This window comes from Bufo gargarizans, chromosome 4, assembly GCF_014858855.1.
Source record: "Bufo gargarizans isolate SCDJY-AF-19 chromosome 4, ASM1485885v1, whole genome shotgun sequence".
Taxonomy (NCBI): domain Eukaryota; kingdom Metazoa; phylum Chordata; class Amphibia; order Anura; family Bufonidae; genus Bufo; species Bufo gargarizans.
In genome coordinates, this window is record NC_058083.1 from 99,290,950 (window position 1) to 99,313,781 (window position 22,832).

Here is a 22,832-nt window from a genome sequence, read left to right on the forward strand (position 1 = left end):
AACGGGAGATTTATCAAGTCTGGCGTTTTCTACGCCAGTCTTGATATCTCCTGCGCTGCCATAGGATACATCTAATTTATGGTGAGGCGGGGGCCTTGTCATAAATTGGATGCATCCTCTGGCAGTCCATGACCTAAACTGAAATGGACACCAGCTTAATGCTGGCAAAAATGAAGATAAATATCCAGGCCCACTGCCCCTGTGATGCCCTCACCACACCCCTTTTTGGGAAAGTGGCGAGGGACGCATAGAAACGCCACTTAGGACACAATTTTGTTGCAATGTCGCTTAAAAAGTCTACACCTCTTGAGATGTCACACCACTTTCTACACCACCCTTTTACTGAAGTAGGACTGCGACAATTTTTGTGACTTTCTAAATAGTTGTAGTTGATAAATCTAGCATAACTCAGCTCAACAGGCCAACCACGGCCACTGTACCACCCATTTTTAAAAACTGGAGTGAGTGGTGTAAAGATTTTGTGCAAATAAGCCAACGTAATCATAAAGCCCAATTTTTTAACTTTTTGAAGCCAGAGTTCTGGCGTGCAGGGTTTAATAAATGTTCCCCCTTTCTTATTTGTAGTGCAGGTCCTGTGAGATGGTGCATGATACAGGATTCAGAGACTTGAGAGGATATCTGTAGAAGGCTTTAAAAAGTTCAGCTTTTAAAACATTAAATGATTTCCTGGGTTTAAATATTTTAAGAAAAAATGGGGGACATTTATCAATTGTGGTTCTGATTTTGTAAATTTAAAGTCTTCTCTTGTTACATCATATTTTTTAACAAGGTGCACAGGGTTTTATCAATTCTGTGCACGTGCAATGTGGCTGCACCTTTTTTTAATTTTTTTTATGATAGTGCACCAGGGGGGTTACCTGTTGTATTGTGCATCTGGTTGCACATCATAAATGCCCCTTGATCTAATGGCTGAAATAGACCTACTTTTCATACTACTTTTTAAAGTGGAGGGTTGTTGACATAGCTCTGCAGGATTTTGCGCAAAAAGACCTTGCAACATCATATAATGGAGGGTGGAATTTATTATTTAAGTTTGTCTTTGGGTTGTGTTGCTCTGCAAGTGTGATGTGGTTTTTCCACAGTCAGTGAAAGTATGCCAGGGGGTTGCCTGACATAATACAAAATTAAAAATTAATACTTTTGCGACTTTTTAAAAATGTGCATGTCATAAATAAGACATTACACTATTCTAAACTCTACTCCCAACTACCTATTCAGTCCACTTCTGAAAGTCGCGAGGCTCACCGAATGTCGCAAAAATTTGCACAAAATGTTGCAAGCAACATCTCTTGCAACAGTAGATCCCACAGCATGGATCTAAGCTCCACAGCTATAGGCACAGGTGGTAGTTTTTTTTTATATACACCTTATGGCATGTAGACCCCCTGCTAATTACAGAGTTCATGTATTTTAGCCAGACCCATTGAAAACAGGTGAATAAATCAGGTCCACTACCATGCAATCTCCGTAGACAAACATTGGTAGTATATGGATGATACTCAGCAGCTCAGTGATTTTACAGTTGGCACCATCATAGGTTGCCATCATTGCAACAAGTCAGTTTGCAAAATTTCTGAACTGCTTGATCTTCCCCGATGAACTGGCCCATTTTATTCATTGCCCTATTTAATTAATATTTTCCTTCCGCTAATATTATCAAGAGCCAAGAGTACAGAGTAAGAGATATGCCAGTTGGTCTTAGTTTGGCTTGTACAAGACCCAAAAATGATTGGGTTATGGGTTATCCCATGATTAATGTCAAAAATGAAAGCACAACATTATATAGGACATGATCATCTCTTTCTGACAAATATAGAACCAGAGTTGTACCTTACATGGATCCAGAGATCTCCACATTCAGTCTTTCAGTTGCTCTGCTAGATTTATATCAAGATGGCAGATCAAAGGCTGTGTCCAGATCAGGAGGCATGTCCTTTCTGCTGCAGCTCTCTCCCTATAACAGCTCTGGACTCAGTAGAAGGATGGAACTGAGCATGTGCGTCCACCTCTGTGAGGTAGATAGAGAAATAAGAAAAAAAAACAACAGGTGGCACAAAATGAGTATTTATCCCCAATCCTTTAGTTCTTTCAGAATAAATGTTGTCACCAGAAATGTCTTACAGCAGTTTTCTCCTCTCTCCCCAAAGAATACACATACAGATTAAAAATGTGCCCAGCACGTCAAATTATATGTGGATTCCGGTATAGACATCCACTATTCCGCTATTGTAAACACTGCGGATTTGCCAAGCGCAAATCTATGATGGCAGAATGGCGGCATTCATGCCACAAGAGAACATACACTGAAGACTAGAGCTTTACGTGACACATTTGTGTAACTTGTCTGCAACTTGCTGTTGCGCTTTTTGAGCTGCTATTTGGCCGTAGAAAAACAGCCAAACCACAGAGAAGTCACAGGCCAGTCGCACACGACCTGCATTGTGGTCCATGATGGCAAAGCCGCATGTGACTTCAGGTGATGAAAATAAACTCCAGCCCATAGAGAGCAGGGCAATGTGCATTTTTTTCACATTTGATATGGAATAAAGCAGATTTGTGATTTTTTTTTTCTCGCTCGCTTTTTTCCGCTTGCATGTCACTTGGGACCTTTTTTTTATTTTATTTTTGCGATGATCGCAGTTGCGGCAGATCACATATTACATTGTGACTCAATAGACAAACATTGCCTGAAGTGTTGCAATACGACATCACAATTTTCGCATTGTGCGGCAAACGTCACCATGTAGCCCCAGCCTTATGGGCTTATTTTGGTGGTAAGTGCAAGAAATTCTGCAAACCTCAGTAAGATGAATGCCAAAATTGCTGAAATTTTTGCAACAAACCTTGAATTGACCCTAAGGATACATCCATGCGGGACAAACACTTTGCCGCAGTGTATCTGCTGTAGCGTATCCGCCATGTGTGGCCAAAGCCTAAGAGTTCCCTAATTTTATATTTTTTTTAAAACAAGGAAATATACATTCCCGAGTCAGTAAAAATCTGCTCAGAAGTTTTGTCTGTGTCTGAGAAAGCTGAATGAGAAGGATGATGGCTGCCATTACTCCGTATCACTCCGCTTTCCTGAGGGCAGTACGGCAGCGGGGGATGTAGCTGTGGATAACAGATGGCAGGTCCGACGTTCAGGAGTCTAGAAAAGAGGGGTAATATTGGTTGTCACTCAGGTCTTTCAAGGATAACTCTTCTTTTATTGCAGGAAACATATGGTAACTCAACAAACAATCGTAGGGGATGTGGAATTAAGGCATAAACAGCAGATGCAGAACGAAAATATTGCAATTCAGAAACATCGATTTGTGATTAGGTTGTAAGGCAGAGTCACCCATCACATGACTACGGAAATGTGGAACAGCCCCAGGGGGAGCCGTCAAACTTGTCTTTTGGATGGATGAATGTACTGACTGGTAGCTTGTTGGTTATTCTCTCATTCCTCGGTTCTTGTGCTCATTAGCAGTATGTTAAATGCATTAGTTCCCTGCTAGAGGGCAGCGTCTCACATGCAGATCAATCGCATGGATTGAGAGACAGCCTTATTAGCGCAGCATTGAATGGCTGCCTTTCTCACTTTATTAGAAGACTGCCTTGTTAACACTAGCGGAAACGGGTAGAGAATCAGACACAGCAAAAGCCACAACGCATCCATGGAAAAATCCTCATTGCATAAATTGACATGCTGCAGAGATTTTGCACAGGCTGACAATCAGGGCAATTATCAGGAAGGAGTATTCCTAGGAGCGCTTGTTCCTGATAACTGTCTAGTATAAGGCCCCCTTTTACACAAGCAAGTATTCTGCGCGGGTGCAATGTGTGATGCGAACGCATTGCACCCACATTAAGTCCGGCTCCATAGAAGTGAATGAGGCTGCGTAAAAATCGCATTGCATTCGCAAGGAAGTGCGAATGCGAAGCGTTTTTCACAGATGGTTGCTAAGAGATGTTGTTTGTATACCTTCAGTATTATTATTTTTTTAACAAAGATGTTTATTAGCATTGTGTCATGATCATAAAAAGATAACAATACGGTATCATCCATCATACAATAAAGATTACATTCCCATAACCTTCTATAACATGCATTTTAGGTGATATATCTTAGTTCAGAGCTGACAACACAATACTATGCATTTTTTACTTTTTTTTTGCAAAGGAAGGTGTTTCGAGACCTGATACGGCAATCTATATACCCTTCTAAGGTTCTTCCACGCTATAATGGAATCCCGTAGTATTAACGAGCATCTAGCTAGGCGTGGTAGTTGAGATAGTTTGGTATGAACCAAAGCCTTTAAATCCCAGGGTGCCGCCAACTGCTTTTCTAACCTCAAATTAGAGTAATGGGAAGTCTCATTGAACCAGTCCAACAGGTGTCTACTCAAACAGGCCAAATTATATCCCCTAATGTCAGGTACATTTAGCCCTCCAAATTCCCTTCGCAATTTCAGCTTCCTCAACGAGACCCTTGGTTTTTTACCATTCCAAATGAATTTTATAAAACATCCCTCCAAATTCCTCACGTCTATGTGTCTTAGAAGTACTGGTATGGTCTGGAGTGGGTACATCAATTTGGATACTGCTAGCATTTTGATTAAATGGCATCTCCCCATTAGCGATAGTGGTAGTTTCTGCCATCTGGCTAAATCATCTTTAATTTTGTTGAGCAAAGGTGGGTAATTTAGTTGATAGATGGAATGCGGTGTCCGTCCAATCTTTATGCCTAAGTATTTGATTTGGGATTTTATCAAGGAGCCCAATATGCCCGTAGTCTTATCCACCTCAAGCCTGCTTTTTTGGCCTATCGGTAGAAGTTCACATTTTGACATGTTCACTTTGTATCCAGAGTATTTCCCGAAACTCTCCAATGCCTTAAAGATATTATCTATTTGTCCCTGTGGTTTTGACATAAATAAAATAATATCGTCGGCAAACAATGCCGCTTTCGCTTGCGACTTTCCGACTTTAATCCCTTCAAATAGGTCAGACTTGCACAACTCTCTAGCCAGTGGTTCTAACACCAGATTAAATAATAATGGGGAAAGAGGGCACCCCTGCCGAGTCCCCTTTTGTAGGTCGAATGGCTTGGATAAGTGGCCCTGCGTATAGACCCTTGCCTGCGGCCTGTGGTACATCTGTGACAAAACTCCCCTGAAGGCCCCTGTAATCTCCATTTTATCCAGGACCGCCTCCAGCCATGCCCACCTAACATTGTCAAACGCTTTTTCAGCATCTAGTGTGAGCATGGCTGGAGTCTCTCCCTCCTCCGGATCATGTTGCACCCTATCCATAACGGTAAGTACTGTTCTAATGTTCGTCACCGCTGCCCGACCCTGGATGAAACCCACCTGCTCCTGTCCTATCAATGATGGCATCATTTTAGCCAAGCGGTCTGCAACAATTTTGGACAGAATCTTTGCGTCCACATTTATCAGAGAAATGGGTCTATATGAACCTGGCAATACAGAGTCTTTCTCAGGTTTGGGTAATAATTTGATGTAGGAGAGGTTAGTTCCATCCAGGGTCGATGCGCCCCTAAACACGTCATTGTAAACCTCCATCAACACCGGTAAGAGCTGAGTACACAAGGCTTTGTAGTACTCACCAGTATAGCCGTCAGGTCCAGGAGCCTTAGAGTTACCCAGCCCCTTTATCACCCCCTGCAACCTTCAGTATTTTATCACGCACGTGCAAAACGCATTCAATCGCATTGCACCCGCGCGATAAAAACTGAACAACTGAACTCGATCGCATACTAAGGGCTCATTCACACGAACGGTCCGCAATGCACGTGCACCATCCGTGGGGCAGGCGCATGGGGATCGCAGACCCATTCACTTAATGTTCTATCTTTTTGTGGTGCATCCGTGATGCGGAATGGCCATGGAATGGTGCCCGTGTATTGAAGATCCACAAATGCGGTCCACAACGTGTGAACGAGCCCTAAACTGAATGAACTTGCTTGCGAAATCGCGCATTTTTCACTGAACGCATCCAGATGTAATCTACTCACGCTCGTCTGCAAGGGGCCTAAAAGTGCTGCCGGTCATTGGGTGAAAGTATCGTTTATGTGGACACCAAAATCATTGTTTCTGGACAGCAGATTGTCCATTGTTCCCAAAAATTGCCCGCTCAATCGTCTGTGTAAAGTGCTCTTAATCCAATCCTTAAAGGGGTTGTGCAAAAATGGGGACCTATAAAGGAAAGATTACTTACAGTACCTACTTCCCTGCACTGGCTCCTTCTTCTCCTGGCCTGAGATGCTCCCTTGGGTTCCTGTAATGTAAACATCCAGTTTGACATCGCCACAGCTAATAATGGCCGCAGCAGAGAGCTTACATGACATAAGAAGAGTCGCTCACCGCTGATTGGCTGTGGCAATGTCAAACCAGATGTTTACATCCAGGGGACCCAGTGGAGCATTGCAGGCCTGGAGGAGAAGCAGCGGTGAACCAGTGATGGGAATCAGGTAAGTGGTCTTCCCTTTACAGGTCCAGTAGTAGGGTAGAGTTTGCCCAACACCCCTCCCTCCCATTCTTTCACTACCCCTTTAAAGCAAGCATCCATTAAAAAAAATGCTTACCTGGGGCCATCTTTTCAGCTTCAGACCTGCCAACTACTGTCTCCTCTTCTGTCATCCAAGATGGCCACACCACTTCTCAGATTACCGGATGCATACTTTCTGCTGTCTTCGTAGGGCAGGGCTGCACAAGCAGAAGGTGTCCTGAACCACCAAATTTACAGTATGCATCTGGTATTTTGAGAAGCTGTGCGGCCATCTTGGATGGCAAAAGAGGAACCCAGAAATTGGTGGATATGCAGATGAAAAGGAGGTCATTATATTATATTATGTTCGTTCTTTAGTTAATGTGATTATTTTTTCGTTAACGTGATTTTCATAGTATATGAAAAAAATAGCTTTTTAAAATTGCTCAGAAATTCCAGATTAAAATATGAAACATCTAAAGACTCGTTTGACTGGATCGATTTTGAAACGATTTTCAAGCTTCTCAATTAATTTCAATGGACAGCGATTTCACAGCATTTATTGTTTTTCATAGTGACTGACAAAAAGGCTACCAAGGGCTTTTACTAATGTCTTTATGCCACAATAGTGGAGTAAGAAAGTCACAAATTAGGGCATTGCACCATATGTGCGCAATCATTTGTGACTTATGTGGCAAGAAAGGGTGTGGGTCTTAACACTGCTCATTGGATTTACTATAACTTACACCAGAAACTGGCATAAGTTATATCTGAAGTGTATGTCAGCCCCTGACTGGCATAGACTTCAGTTTCTGGTGCAAGAACTGCCAGAGATGCACATCATTTATTAAGAGGCGCGTGCCTCTCACTCTGACGCAGAGGGATCAAGACTGGGGTATAGGAATGACAATCTTGATAAAAATGGCCCTCCACATTACACCAGTGTCTGGTACCATATTGGGAGTGTACACTGGTTGCCAATGGCAGAATGCAATGAGGTTGTATGGCCATGTCATCTACAAGGGACAGGACGCTGTGACAGCGGCAAATCAAACATTGGACATCTACTGTTACCCAATACATTGTGCTGATTGTAGAGATGCTACACCAGTGTTTTTACGCCACCCTCCTACTAGAGTGATATTGCTACCCTTTTTTTTTTTTGAAAATTGCAGTGATAAGTCTATGTTCACATCTGTGTTGTGAAATTTGTCAGGCTGTTCCGGCAGAGGATAATGCTGCAAACCGCCGGATCCCAATTGAGTAGAATAGGATCAAATGGGGATCTGACCACTTTTCAGCATAAATGCTGACTTTCTGCCAGACAAAAAGCACTGCAGAAATTACTTTGGATAAAACGAATTTTGACTCCACGGATGTAATGCTGTACGGCGACGGGTTTCCGTACAGCATTGCAATGAAGTGTTTGAATGAACCGGCTTCGGATCTGTGATTGCTCAAGACTAGTGGATATGGAAAACTCCGGCACGTTGTTCCTCTGCCGGGACAGCCTGCCAGATTTCACAATGCAGATGTGAACGTAGGGTAAACCTGAAGTGAAACTAATTAACACAGCTAACCATGCCCACTTCTCCATCACTTGTGAAAATGCAAAAAGTTGTGAAATTTTTGGCACAAGTATGGTCAAAATGTCACAAAACCATATTTTTTCACAAATTTTTGAAGACAGAAATCTAGATTGCAGGTTTTGATACATTCCCCCATAGATGTGTTCCGAAATCTGTGTCATTTTCAGACTTTCTTGTAACAAATTGCACTAAAAGTTTGTAGAAATGTATCAAAGTGGTTTGCCAGTTTGAGACAAGTTCCATGTTGCACCTCTCACCTTTTTTGCAAAGTGGATGGGAGAGCAGGTGTGGTTGGCTATGTAAATTTGTTTTACGCCAGATTTATCACTGTGACATTTTTTTAAACGTTGCAAACATTGGAGTAGGGGGCAGCGTAAAGAAAGCTGCCGAAACCTTTTAGAGGTGAAACGCACGTCGAGGTGCCAGCGCTTGGGGCGACATTCCAGTTGCTGTGAACTATGTTTCAGAATATGTCCTCCTAGACCTATGTATCTCATTTCTTTTTTAGGATATATCCGCTTATAATTGTATGAGTTGGATTGTTATTTGATGTGTATGCTGGTTTGTACTTGTGACGCTACTATTAATAAAGATTGTAATATTTTTATATGGTATAGTCCCATTGGCCTTTTTTGGGTGTTTGTAGTAATTGTGTTGGATCCATGGGCCTTTTTCTTTGTTGATTGTTTATAGAAATAACGAGGTTGTTGTAGGTTATTCATTGGACATTAGAATCCTGGAGCCAGAAGGGCAGAATGCTCGATAGACTGCATTGGCCCCCAAAGTAATTATTGGGGTACCTGCTCATAGACTCTCACCAGTGCTTTCCTGTGAATCTTCTCAATGCCAGGTCAAGACAATCCTATTCTGTACAGAAACACCTCAATCTCGCCTTCCATATTAATGCATAATTAGCAGATCCCTGCAGTTTTTGCTGGTGGATTTATTAATTGAATATCTCTGGACTTCAAGTAAACATCTAGAAAACCAGAGGTCTGAAACATGCACGTTTATTTAGCAGCATTGACATATTTTCTTAAGGTGGTTTCTGCCGCCAGACGTTTGAACAGGGATGAGAGCTTTGATATATCTGTTTGATGTTTATTTGTAGTCGTTTCATTATGTAGATTAATGCAAAGATATAAAGGAGACAAAGAAACCGTCTGGGAGCCAGGAGACATATCTAGGCTGCACAAGGAAAAGCAACAGAGGAAGGATGGAGGAGACATTTATATGCTGGCACACTTCATTTTTCTCCATTTATTTGCCTTAGAAACTTAAATCTCAGTTTACAAACTATTCAGGCAATTAGTTCAACACCAGTGAATTGGTAATGTGGCTTCGGCCGCAGACGTTGCAGCCATTTATTTTTCCATCATGACTCTGTATTACAGCTGTACTTGTGCAGAATTGGTCATGACTTAGCCGTGCAGAAAAATACTAACTTGCAAAGCCCAAAAATGTTAAATAAGGCTACAGCATAAAAGTCCAGAAAACAAAAAAAATTCCACTTTTGCAGTAAACTTGCATAGTTGAGCAAATTTGTATGTAATTAGTTCTACTTACCTTGTATGTATTTCATTTACATAACGTTTTCTTCTCCATTTATGTTTAAAATAAAATTCCAAATTGGACTGTGTTTTAGCCGTTCAGATGACGGTTAGGGAGGTCCTCCTGGATAACGTCTATGACAAAACAGGTCCTTGAGGTTTGCTATATTGTGTGAAGGGGGATTTATCATTTGATTTGTGCCAGTTTTCTGCTGTAAAAAAAAGTTGCTAATTTACACACAAAATGTTTTTATGATTTTTATTCACTCCTGCCATTTTTTTTAACGTGGGTGGAGAAGCGGTGCGGTTAGTTATGGTAATTAGGTGCGAAAAGGTACATTCTTACTCCAGTAGGGCTGAAGAAAACCAAAGTATTATTTTTAAAGATGTGCCAAATGTGTATCCGTGTGTGACGTTTGATAAATTTGCCATAATTTATGCAGACAAAAAAAAAAAACTGCTTAAAATTTTCCCTCATCCACAGAAAGATCTTTCATTGGTTTCACATAAGATTTTAAATCAGCTAAATGTCAAAGCCTTACATTTCTAATATACCTGTGCATTCCCTGCACTGCTGCCTTTGATTAGCCCAGGTCCTAAATTTGTGTTACCCAAGAACTTATCTCTGGCCACACTTTCTGATTCAAAACTAGAACCATAACCACTATCTATGTAGCAAACTTGCTTGCTCTATTCCACAATTGGTGTGCGCCATATTAAAGAAGTTGTCCCACAATTAAATATTAATTTACTGGGATCATGCAAACAGATCAAATTTTTTATTGGAATCCTCTAAAAATGGTACCTGTGTCTAGATATTGCTGTTACATACTTGTTTTGTTGTTCTATTGATTCATTTTCAGAACATCCACCTAATGGCTGGAATTCAATAAATCTGGCGTTTCTTACACCTGTTTTTATTTTAAAAAAATGCTTCGGCATAAGATGCCTCTTAGGTATGGCACATCTTGGGTTTGTCTGCCAGAAAGTGAAATGTATGCCCACAAGGAGCTGGCATATAATTCTGCTTTAAATTACGCCAGCTTTCTGGTGCAAATACTGTTAAATTTGTAGACCCAGACTATTGGGTTATGCAACGTAAAAGAGGTTAAATATGCATATATTTTTTGACCAAACAGGACCAAAACCAAAGTTTGCAAGTTTTTCTGGTGTAGGGCATTAAGTTCTCCCTTTGTATCCAGTGATGGTGAGAGGAAGCTCCTTCTAGTTCACAGATTGTTAGTGGTTGGCCTGTAAAATAGCAGCAGTCACTCCACCACGCATGTACAAGAGCATCCACTCTGTGGGACTGAGCTACCGAGCATGTGTGACCACCAGCACTGGACACATGAGATAGACATTCTGAGAGGTAAACCAAATAAATTAGAGGGTGACAAAATAAATATGTAACTAATACCTACACACAGCAGAATTTTTGTATTATTCCAATTGAAAAAGTAAATTTATATTTATTAGGTGGACAACTCCTTTAAGGAATATGGCTCATGCTACATTGTATGTATTAGTAAGTATGACCCCAGAGGACTAAGAAAATCCAACACCAGCATTGAGCTACTTGGCAGATTTGTGATCACATTTTACATGTTCATGTTGTATGTCTAAAAAACCATCAACCTATTCCACAGTTCCTTAACCACCACTGCTTTGACTTATTTACTTTATGTTCTGAAAATGCTACAGACTATGTATAAAGGTACAGATAAATATACAGTTCTACCCATACAACTGGTCAGTCACATCAGCAGAATTGTAGTAATTGCCTCCTTAATTTTGGTACTTTGGAATAAAAAGGTTGCATAAAAATGTTCTTGGGGGATTCTTTAGTGTATGGAATGAACTTTGGGTGTAACATATACTGTACATGGGCCATCACCTCAAGATGTCTAGCTCCCTCACAATCTGTTCTCTTGTTTTCTTGTTATATACCCATAAATTTCTACAACATTATATACTGTTGTTTAAAACATTGTATACACTGCATCTACTAAGTCGTTTACATAGCTTGTAAAGCTTGTAAGGCTGAAGAAAGACATCCATCCATCTTGTTCAGCCTAACATTCTGCAAAGTTGATCCAGAGGAAGGCAAAAAAAAACATGAGGTAGAAGGCAATTTTACTCATTTTAGGGGAAAACATTCCTTCCCAACTCCAATAAGGCAGCTAGAATACTCCCTTGATCAACGACCCCTCTCTAGAAGCTATAACCTGTAATATTATTACACCCCAGAAATACATCCAGGCCCCTCTTGAACTCTTTTATTGTACTCACCATCACCACCTCCTCAGGCAATGTCCCCCAAGTGGCAGATTTAGGTGTGCCTTTTGATACTTGAAATATATACAATGTTACTTTCCACCTCTCCCAGATCCAATGCCATATCCTAGGTACACCCCTCTGTGCTACTTCTGCTGTGCGCTGCGATCTGTGTTTGGCAGTGTACACTGGGACTGATCGGCCCCTAGATGCGAGCGCCTGTCTCCATGGAGACGCTTGCGCTTCACTTGAACGTTGAAACGCAGTTTGCTTTTCAGGAGATCTCCTTCACGTACGCTGACGTTCTGCGCTCCACTCTGGAGCACATGACGCTGGATTACCAAGGGGCGGAGATAAGACAATACGGCAATAGAGATCATGTGATCCGAATGCTGATCACATGACGCAACAATTCTTCAAGGTCCTATGACATGCGCAGATGTAATATGGGCACGCTGAACTCCATGCGGATCGGTCTCCACGTTCGCTTTAGGACCTTCCTTGCATTAGGATTGTTTTTAACAGGGACACCTGCACTTGTATTATAATTAAACCATGACCATATGGATGTAATCACTAATCATGATGATTATGCTTTGATTTATCACAAATGTTAAAAAATTTTGGGTGTAAAATGTACATTGAACATATTGACACTAGATGTAATGTACAAGATTGATTTAGAGTGTATATTTACTTCCTTTTTTATGTATTTTCACAATATCACATATATACTTTACTAATTGAGATGATTTGGAACTTGATTAATTAACTATGTGAAGCTGTATAAATAAGCACTCAATACTAGTATGTTTGTCACTGCTTGAGAAAGATCCCAAAGAGGTGGATTGAAACGTTGCTGTCTGGTGAATAAAAATCATCTTTATTTTACGCCTTGGAAGTGCCGTGGAGTTTCTTTTTACTGTATGTTTTAAAGGGGGACCGCCTTCACAGCCGCTGGCACTCCACTTGTACTTTTTTTTGCAGTGCGGCTCCTATTGCATTTTTCTTCACCTCCTCAGGCAGAGAGTTCCATAGTCTCACTGCTCTTACCATAAAGAATCCTCTTCTATGTTTGTGTACAAACCTTCTTTTCTCCAGACGCAGAGGATGTCCCCTCGTCACAGTCCTGGGGATAAATAGACGATGGGAGAGATCTCTGTACTGACCCCTGATATATTTATACATAGTAATTAGATCTCCCCTCAGTTGTCTTTTTTCTAAACTATATAACCATCATTTTGATAATCTTTCTGGGTCTGGTAGTCCACCCATTTCAGTTATTACTTTAGTTGCCCTCCTCTGAACCCTCTCCAGCTCTACTATGTCTGCCTTGTTCACTGGAGCCCAGAACTGTACACAGTACTCCATGTGTGGTCTGACTAGTGATTTGTAAAGTGGTAGGACTATGTTCTTATCACGGGCATCTATGCCCCTTCTGATGCAACCCATTATCTTATTGGCCTTGGCAGCAGCTGCCTGACACTAGTTTCTACAGTCCATTAAGTGACGGTGACCCAATCTGAGTTTGTACCATTAATACCCACCCACTGCTTTTTATCACTGAGCCACTTACCTATCTTCATACACACATTTTCTCTCAGTCCAGGCATTCTCGTTTTATGTACTAACCTTTTATGTGACACAGTATCAAATCTTTAGAGAAGATACAGTGACTTGCAAAAGGGTAACAATGTTTTGAACTCTAGATTTCAGGTGCCATATCTCACCATCCACTACAGCTTCGAATGTGAGACTACCATCATGTTATAGACAATCATCTTGGTTATCTCATACATAAATTGAACTTGCAACTATCATGAGGCTTCCTCCACCGAACTTGACAGTTCCTTCAATTTCTCGATCCGTTAGCCCCTTTTTCCCTTGTTTCTTCCAGACCCATTTGCACCCATCAGAGCCCAGTCTATTGACTTTCCTCTCATCATTCGAAATCACCAGTTTCCAGTCTTCTAATGTCCACTGTTTTTGTACTTTTTTGCAAACTTGAGCCGATGCTTCTTATAACGATATTGAAGTTGAGGCTTCTTCACCTTTTTTCGGGCCACCATTCCAGACTTGTGTAACATGTGTTGCACGATGCTTGCATGGATGTCTGTGATATCACTATGATGAAGCATATGAGCCACCTCCACTGCCATGTTTGTTGTGCCAGAACTGATAGACCTAAGATCAGCCTGGATATTTTGCCTGGACGTCCACCTCTTGGCTTGGGAATGGATGGACGGACTTCATTTTGTATTCTTCCAACTGTCATGGCACTCACATGATGCAGTTTAGCAATTTTCTTGGCTGAGATACCGCTATCGATGAGCTGGATGCAGTTGTTTCTCTTTCATCTTCATCTTTATGGCTTCTCCTGGATTCGAACCAGTGACCTTAACACACTGAGCTATTAGGAAATGTGAGAACAGGTTTTAATTTGTAGTATACAAGAAGAAAAACATTGTTCAACCACCAGTAGCAAAACAGTAACAATGCAGGTATTTGACAAGTATCTGCATAACTAATTTAATGCTAAATAGTTGCAAGTCCAATTTATGTATGAGATAGCCAAGATGATTGTCTATAAAATTATAGCAGTCTCATGTTCGAAGCTGTAGTGGATGGTGAGATATTGAGCCTGAAAGTCAAAAGTTCAAAACATTGGTAACCTTTTGCTTGTCAGTGTATATGGCATCCATTAATTCACTCCGGTCAAACCTAGAACTTACCTTCTCATAGAAACTGATTCAATTAGTTTGACAGGACCGAACCCTCATGAAGCCATGCTGATATGGCGTTATATTCATTGAGCTACTCCAAATTAGCATCTCTTAGAAAACAGTTTACTCATGACAGATGTTAAACTTACCGGCTTTTAGTTTCCGGGGACTGTTTTTTACCTCTTTTTGAATAGTAGCACCACATTTGCTATGCGCCAATCCTGTGGAACAGACCCTGTCATTATAGAGTCTTTAAATATCAGAAATAAGGATCTGTCTATTGCATTACTTAATTCTCTTACAATACTGGGGTGTATACCATAGTGAATAAAAGTTGTTTTCCTGCGATCTTACCCATCGAACAAATTAGCCAAAGACATAATTAGAAACCAGATGACTTAAAGAGGACCTTTCACTTGTATAAACTATGTGAACTGAGTATGCTGCCATATAGAGCGGCGCCCGGGGATCTCACTGCACTTACTATTATCCCTGGGCGCCGCTCCGTTCTCCCATTATAGGCTCCGGTACCTTTGCTCCTTAAGTTATAGTAGGCGGGTCTTACCTTGTCCTGTGGGCGTCTCCTTCTCCTAGGCTGCAGCGCTGGCCAATCGCAGCGCACAGCTCACAGCCTGGGAGTTTTTTTTCTCCCAGGCTGTAAGTGCAGTGAGATCCCCGGGCGCCGCTCTATATGGCAGCATACTCAGTTCACATAGTTTATACAAGTAAAAGGTCCTCTTTAAGCTGTGAGGTTCTATTTATCCACTTATTTTTTTGTTCCTGACAAATTTATTCCCATAAGGTATGTATCTCTCACAATGAAAGTTTAGGATGCTTTCAAAAATATCCCATTTTGTGGCTACATTTTTATTTTTGAGGACATTTTCCCCAGTTAGACTAATAGCCTCTCTAAGCTGGTCAAATTTAGCTTTTTGGAAATTCAGCATTTTATTGCCTCCCTGAAAGGATACTCTTTTGAATGACAATTGGAAATGTATTATATTATGGTCACTATTTCCCAGGTGTCCCCCAATCTGCACATCTGTTGTTCTGTCAGGTCTATGGCCGTCCCTCTAGTCGGGTCCTGAACCAGTTGGGAAAAGTAATTGTCTTTGCTTATTGCCAAGAACCTGTTTCCTTTATAACAGGTTTCAGTTTCCCAATCTATATCTGGGTAGTTGAAGTCCCCCATAATAACCACCTCATTATGATTTGCCGCCTCGTCTATCTCGTTAAGTAGTAGACTTTCTGTGGACTCTGGCATATTAGGTGGCTTATAACAAACTTCTATCAGTATTTTATTATTGTTTTTGCCTCCATGTATTTCTACCCACAGTGACTCCACATGGCCATGTCCCTCACTAATATCTTCCCGGAGTGTGGGCTTTAGACAGGACTTTACATAAAGGCAAATCCCTCCCCCTGTTTTTTTTGTGATCCTTTCCGTTAACTGCGCAGTTATAGCTTGCATCTATCCATGTCTCCCAATATGTAATAGTCCTCCTAAGACATTACAGACATGCTTTCTATACTTTCTTCCTGAGCCAATGTGCTTCCTCCTGCCTAAGTAGGAGTCTAAACAAGTCTGTGTAGCATAGAGAGGCAGTGCACTGTATTGTACAGCAGATCTTCCTATGACCACATCTATACAAGCTACAAATGTGAGTATCTGTAGCCTTTTCCCACTTTCTGCAGAACATTTTAACAGGGAAACTGCAAGAATAAACCCAGAAACCCCACAAAAATCACTACACTACATTTACCATATACAATACTGCTACAGAATCTCAATCAGTTAATAATTCTTGGTAGTTGTATACATACATGTGATACATCATTTTTCTTGCAGGTCGTCACTGTGAGCTGTATAAAGACCAGTGTGTGAATGTCAGCTGCCAGAATGGAGGAACTTGTGACAGTGAAGGGTTGAATACTACCTGTGTTTGTGCATCTGGATTTATGGGTACGTTAACACAGAAATGGACTTGTAGGTATAGGAATTTATATACTGTATTAGTTTATTGATTATAAATTATTGATGCATTTTTGCACATACAGATGTAAACCATGCTCTACATGTGTCCTAAATGTTATATACAGTGTATGTGTTCCATACTTTCAGGGGCGGAGTGTGAGGTGGATATAAATGAGTGTGCCAGTAACCCATGCCACCACGCTGGTACCTGTGTAGACCAACCCAATGGCTACATCTGTCACTGTCCTCATGGCTGGGTTGGAGCCAGCTGTGAGATCCGTGAGTATGAATTATTGAGCGTATCATTTTACAGACTGAGTTTTCAATTAGTAAAGTTTGATACATACTACAAACAATGGACACATAGACCATGATTAAACTGATTAAAGTGTTTTTCCAACCTTGGGAAGGTTCATATATTTGAAGCCCAGCACGCGGTGCCCGTTAAAAAACTCATGCTCACCTGCTCCCCACCGTTCCATTCCAGCTCCCTGACTCTCTTCTACAGCCTGTAAACCTCTGGACAGATGGAGTGAATTGCGCTGCTGCAGCCAATGACTGGCCTCAGCTGTGACGTATCCACAAGTGGCACACCCTGCAGTGAGGTGGTGCTTGGGGACACATCATGAGGTCAACTATTGGCCGCAACAGCTCACGTGATCCCGTCCATTCAGAACTTTACAAGATCAGGGCCAAGATGAGATGCTTTTTTCAACAGGTACATCAGGCTGGGCTTTATAATTAAAAAAAAAGTGCCTAAAGCTGGAAATAGTATTTAGTGCACACCATATATTGAGTGGTATATGTTTTTTATTTTTTTTTACAAAGGCTGTATGGCTGTATTTCTAAGGCTACTTTTACATTAGCGTGCTGCAGTTTTTGTCCGGCCACCTCTCCGCATGTTTGCAGTGCCACAGCCAGACCTCCGTCCCGTCCCCATTATAGTGAATAGGGCCAGAGAAGACTTCGAGCAGCACACATGGACTAGCGTTAATACGGATCTGGCAGGCTGTTTCTCTGCCGGAACAGCCTGTTCGACCCTGCTAACGCTAATGTAAAAGTAGCCTAAGTATATGCCTATACTTGCAACACAGAGAATAGGAAACATAAGGAATCTTTCACCAGTTGTATGTCAGCCAATCTAACAGATACCATGAGCACTTACTTGTATTGACCCTGACATTTTGCTGAAATTTTGTATTGAACAGCTTCAGTGCTAGCCAAGTGCTGGAGACGTTCAATACACAGCACACAGTAGAGTCCTCATATTCATGAGCTCCCGGCTGTCCCCACCGCTGACTGCTATAGGAAGAGAGCTCTCAACCAGTGGCAGGCAGTAAAGATTGCTGGGAACTCACGAATATGAGCAGGCTCCTGCGCTCGGCACGTGTTGGAACTGTCCAATGCAGATTTTAGCAAAACGACTTGGTCAATTCAAGCAAGTATCCAGTGTCTTGCTCAGGGTATCTGTCACCAGCTTCCTCTGCCCTCAGAATAATATAAAAGTGGTGACAGATTGCCTTTAGGCCTCATGCACACGACCGTTGTGTGTTTTGCGGTCCACAAACCGCAGATCCGCAAAACACGGATGGCGTCAGTGTGCGTTCCGCAATTTTTGGGAACGGCACGGACAGCCTTTAATATAACTGCCTATTCTTGTCCGCAAAGTGCGGACAAGAATAGGACATGCTATATTTTTTTTGTGGACCACGGAACAGAGCAACGGATGCGGACAGCACACGCAGTGCTATCCGCATCTTTTGCGGCCCCATTTAAGTAAATGGGTCCACATCCGAGCCGTCAAAACTGCGGCTCGGATGTGGACCAAAACAACGGCCTTGATGTGATGTGAACAAAAGGTAAGATTTGATGCAGTTTTTAACGGAGGAAAAATTAGGGGTCACACCCTAAAATTTGTTGTCAAAATTTCAGTTCCATACACACGAATGGGGTTTGTAAAAAAAACAAAAAAAAAACATGTGCTGCAGAAGCAATCCTATTCCGATGTAAAGAATCAGGATTCAGAATAGTCCAGTTTCTATTTTTCAAAGTAGATGTACTTAAAAAAAAAAAGCCAAATCATATAATATACTGAAGATGTATCTGTGTTCTATTATTACCAGACCTACAGTGGAAAGCTGGCCATATGGCTGAGAGTCTGACAAACATGCCTCGCCACTCCCTGTACATCATCATAGGGGCCCTGTGTGTGGCCTTCGTTCTAATGTTGATCATACTTATTGTGGGCATCTGTAGAATCAGCCGCATCGAGTACCAAGGATCAGCTCGACCTGCCTACGAGGAGTTCTACAACTGCAGGAGCATTGACAGTGAATTCAGTAGTGCCATTGCATCAATTCGGCATGCGCGGTGAGTAAGGGGGGGGGGGGGGAACTAGTTAGTATCTTTATGCATAGTAGGACTTCTGAAAAGTAATTACTTCTGCTGGGACAATAGACATAATTACCACAACTAAAGAGTTAAGTACAATTGGGCAAGTTGGAGGTCAGTGGTTAATGGTGCAGGTTAGAGGTCACAATGATGGAGGTCACAAGAATTGTAAACAGATAAACAAGACACATTCAGGTAATGCACCGAGTAGCACAAACACTAGCAACACTGGCACAGGAAAAAGGCAGGGGTATGCAACTGGAGAGGGGAGATAACGGGGTCAAGGTCCCTTTGAAAGGCTTGCAAATGTGATGCATTTGGAGAGAAGGTCAAGCACAACTGATTGCCAAATGTGGCAGTGAGTAAGTGTACACAACTCCATAATTCTGTGTCGATCAACTGTATGACTTGCATCTGACATTTTCTAGCGATTTCCCTCTCAAGGCTCCATTTCTCAGTTGTCTATAAGCTGGCTGATGGAGACTAGTTGTAATGATGTCTGCTCCTGTGTCTCACTCGGTTAGAATCATTCAGAAGCTCCATATAGGACATTATAGAGAATCACCAAACTGTATAGATATGAATAAAGCACTTGGGGTGAGATATAATGTGACACTTACTGTTACATGCTAAATCCTGCCTGTCTCTCTGTAGCTCGCTGTCCCTCCCTTTTCCATAGACTTCTATGGGATGATATAATGTGATCCTTCAGTAAGCAGGCGGCCTATCTTGCTCTTTCAATCACAGAATTCAAAGAAAATGTTAGTTTAGGAAAAGGTGGGGCAAATAACTGGAGAACATTTTTCTATTCTAGATATATTACAAAGTTTGTTATATTTACCTGCACTATTGATGTATGCAACGTTATGTGAAACAGCAGTGACTGTATAAAATCAGGGAGATCTGTTTTACTGACTTAGTAATTATATAAAACTAGTTGCTTATAGCTACCACTAGGGGAGCTAACTGCATACCAATTGATACAGCTAGTTCAAGTCAATGGGAGCTTGCCAATTGAGACATCGCTAAAATAAGAAAAAGAAAAAAAATCTTTCAATATAATGTATTATATCCAACTCCAGAGGCTATAGGAGAAGTCACACCCGGGCCCTGGTGTCTGAGAGTGCTAATAAGAAGACACCAGTGTTATAAATGGCATGTGGGGTGAGGGGCTGTTTAACACATAGTACTTTGGCCCAAGAGCGTCATATGGCACTTTTGTCTGACTGCTCTGATAGCCGCTTTGGCGAATGCAGGCAATAATTTATAGATATCACAAAATGTTCACTTGCAAACTTTTAATGTTACTTTTGGCTTTCAGGTTTGGGAAAAAGTCACGCCCTGCCATGTACGAAGCAACTCCAGTTACATATGAAGATTACAGCCCCGATGACAAACCTCTTGTGACGCTGATTAAAACCAAGGATTTGTAGTCTGCACCCTGCTCTTGCTATGTAGATTACAGGAGAGGGGACCAATCATCTTTTAAAAGGATGAATTACTAAACTGACTAATTATTTTTAAGAAAAAGGAAAATGAATCTGAGACGTGATTCTCTGTTGCGGGATTCATTCATTCCATGCATTCTTTGGGGTGTAGGTCAGCACAGCTGTGAACTAACCCGTTTTCTGCAAGAGGGGCTTTCTGCCTTCACTAGCAACGAACGGATTAAGCATAGATTGGAAGTTAAAAAAATAAAAAAAAAATTATTCGCAAAACCGACTTGTGTTAGCAATGTTACAGTCTGAACAGTATGCAGGCATTACCCGTAGAGTTAGGAGACGTGTATGATACATAATTTATCCGTTGATAGGCGTATAGAGAGTCTACAATGTTTGTGTTGTGAATCAGAGTAATTAAAACCCAGTTGTCAAACTTTCTAATCAGAACTGACTAGACCTGTTCTCGGTTTTTTATGTTTTTATTTTATTTTATTATTATTATGTGTTTTTTCTGCATGGTTCGCTAGCAATAATCCTGCCTTGTTTTTTTAGAACTGCTCTTGAGTCAATGTCCATTCAACTGTTGTGTTGGTAAAACCAGCTCTTGTACAGATGGTAAGAAGCAGATTAGAACTACAGTAGATGGAGCTCTTATTTTTCTCAGACACAGCCAGGTTTTTCTATATTGTGAGTACGGCTTCTTATTCTAGACATTGCTAAATTTATTTCAGGAGAATCTGCTTCTTAGCTCGTGGATTGCATTGTGCTGTAATTCATATGTGACCAGCATTTACTTTATTATAGACTTTTTCAGCTTTGTTCTTGGAAACTTCAAATATTCAGAATAAATGTTATGAAATGACTTCGTTGTCATTCTTGTTGTAATGTGACGACCAGAATAATGACTTTTACCCATATTTGTATATGGATGCGATATAAGGATGGATAGATAGATCAATATTAGATAGATCAATATTAGATAGATCGATATTAGATAGATCAATATTAGATAGATCGATATTAGATAGATCGTTATTAAATAGATCGATATTAGATAGATCGATATTAAATAGATCGATATTAGATAGATCGATATTAAATAGATCGATATCAGATAGATCGATATTAGATAGATCGATATTAGATAGATCGATATTAAATAGATCGATATTAAATAGATAGATCGATATTAGATAGATAGATAGATCGATATTAGATAGATCGATATTAGATAGATAGATCGATATTAGATAGATCGATATTAGATAGATATTAGATAGATCGATCGATATTAGATAGATTGATATTAGATAGATAGATCGATATTAGATATCCAAATGTAAGCCAGCTTCCTTACTGTCTTACAATTAGACCATTTTCTACACCTAAAGCAGGCATAGAAAATGATGAATGAGATGGGCCCGCCCATCCCCGCCCTCAGTTTTAGACCTGACAAGAGCGAGACAAAGTCGCAGATAACGGCACAACTAAGGGTACTTTCACACTTGCGTTGCTTGATTCCGGCAGGCAGTTCCGCTGCCCAAACTGTATGCAAACGGATGTCATTTTTTCTGACTGATCAGGCATTTTTCAGACTGATCAGATAAAACCGTAGCATGCTGCGGTTTTCTCTTTTGCCTGATCAGTCAAAACGACTGAACTGAAGACATCCTGATGCAAACTGAACGGATTACTCTCCATTCAGAATGCATGGGGATATGCCTGATCAGTTCTTTTCCGGTATAGAGCCCCTGTGACGGAACTCTATGCCGGAAAAGAAAAACGCAAGTGTGAAAGTACCCTAACCGTTGCGCTGCCATCTGCACCTAAAATGTAGGCATATTTCAAAATAGTAAATGACCCCCACAGTGTCTTGCAAAAGTATAAACTATTTTGTTGTATTACAACTTGGAATTAAAATTCATTTTAAATTAGATTTAATGTAATGGACCTGACTAAATAATCCACATTGTTATAGTGGAATAAAAAAGGCCTTGTTTAAAAAAAAAAAAAAGAATAAGAAAGAAAAGTCGTGAGTGCATATGCGATGAAATGCCGAAATAAGACCTATTTCTATCAATTAACTTCAGAAGTCACATAATTAGGGTACTTTCACACTTGCGTCAAAGTTTTACGGTATTGAGTTCCGTTCTAGTTTTATCCTAATGCATTCTAAATGGAAAGCAATCCGTTCAGGAGGCATCAGGATGTCTTCAGTTCAGTCCTTTTGCGGTATTTGGACGGAGAAAAAAACCGCAGCAAGCTGCATTTTTTTCTCCGGCCAAAAATCCCGAACACATTGGAATGTATTAGTGCCTGATTCGGCATTAAAATTGCCTCATTGACGGATGCGCAGATCATAAAAAATGTAAAAA

The 22,832-nt window shown here is 40.9% G+C and overlaps 1 protein-coding gene across 1 annotated transcript in view; it reads left to right on the top strand.

Moving 5' to 3' along the window:
• DNER (delta/notch like EGF repeat containing) overlaps positions 1 to 21,255 on the top strand; it is a 240,439-nt gene extending 219,184 nt beyond the window's left edge. The window contains exons 10-13 of the mRNA XM_044290795.1: positions 16,499 to 16,612; positions 16,772 to 16,903; positions 18,748 to 18,994; positions 20,337 to 21,255. Of these exons, the coding sequence (XP_044146730.1) occupies positions 16,499 to 16,612; positions 16,772 to 16,903; positions 18,748 to 18,994; positions 20,337 to 20,448 (605 nt within the window). The 3' untranslated portion in view covers positions 20,449 to 21,255. The remainder of the gene's footprint in view (positions 1 to 16,498; positions 16,613 to 16,771; positions 16,904 to 18,747; positions 18,995 to 20,336) is intronic.
• The last annotated feature ends 1,577 nt before the right edge of the window (positions 21,256 to 22,832 follow it).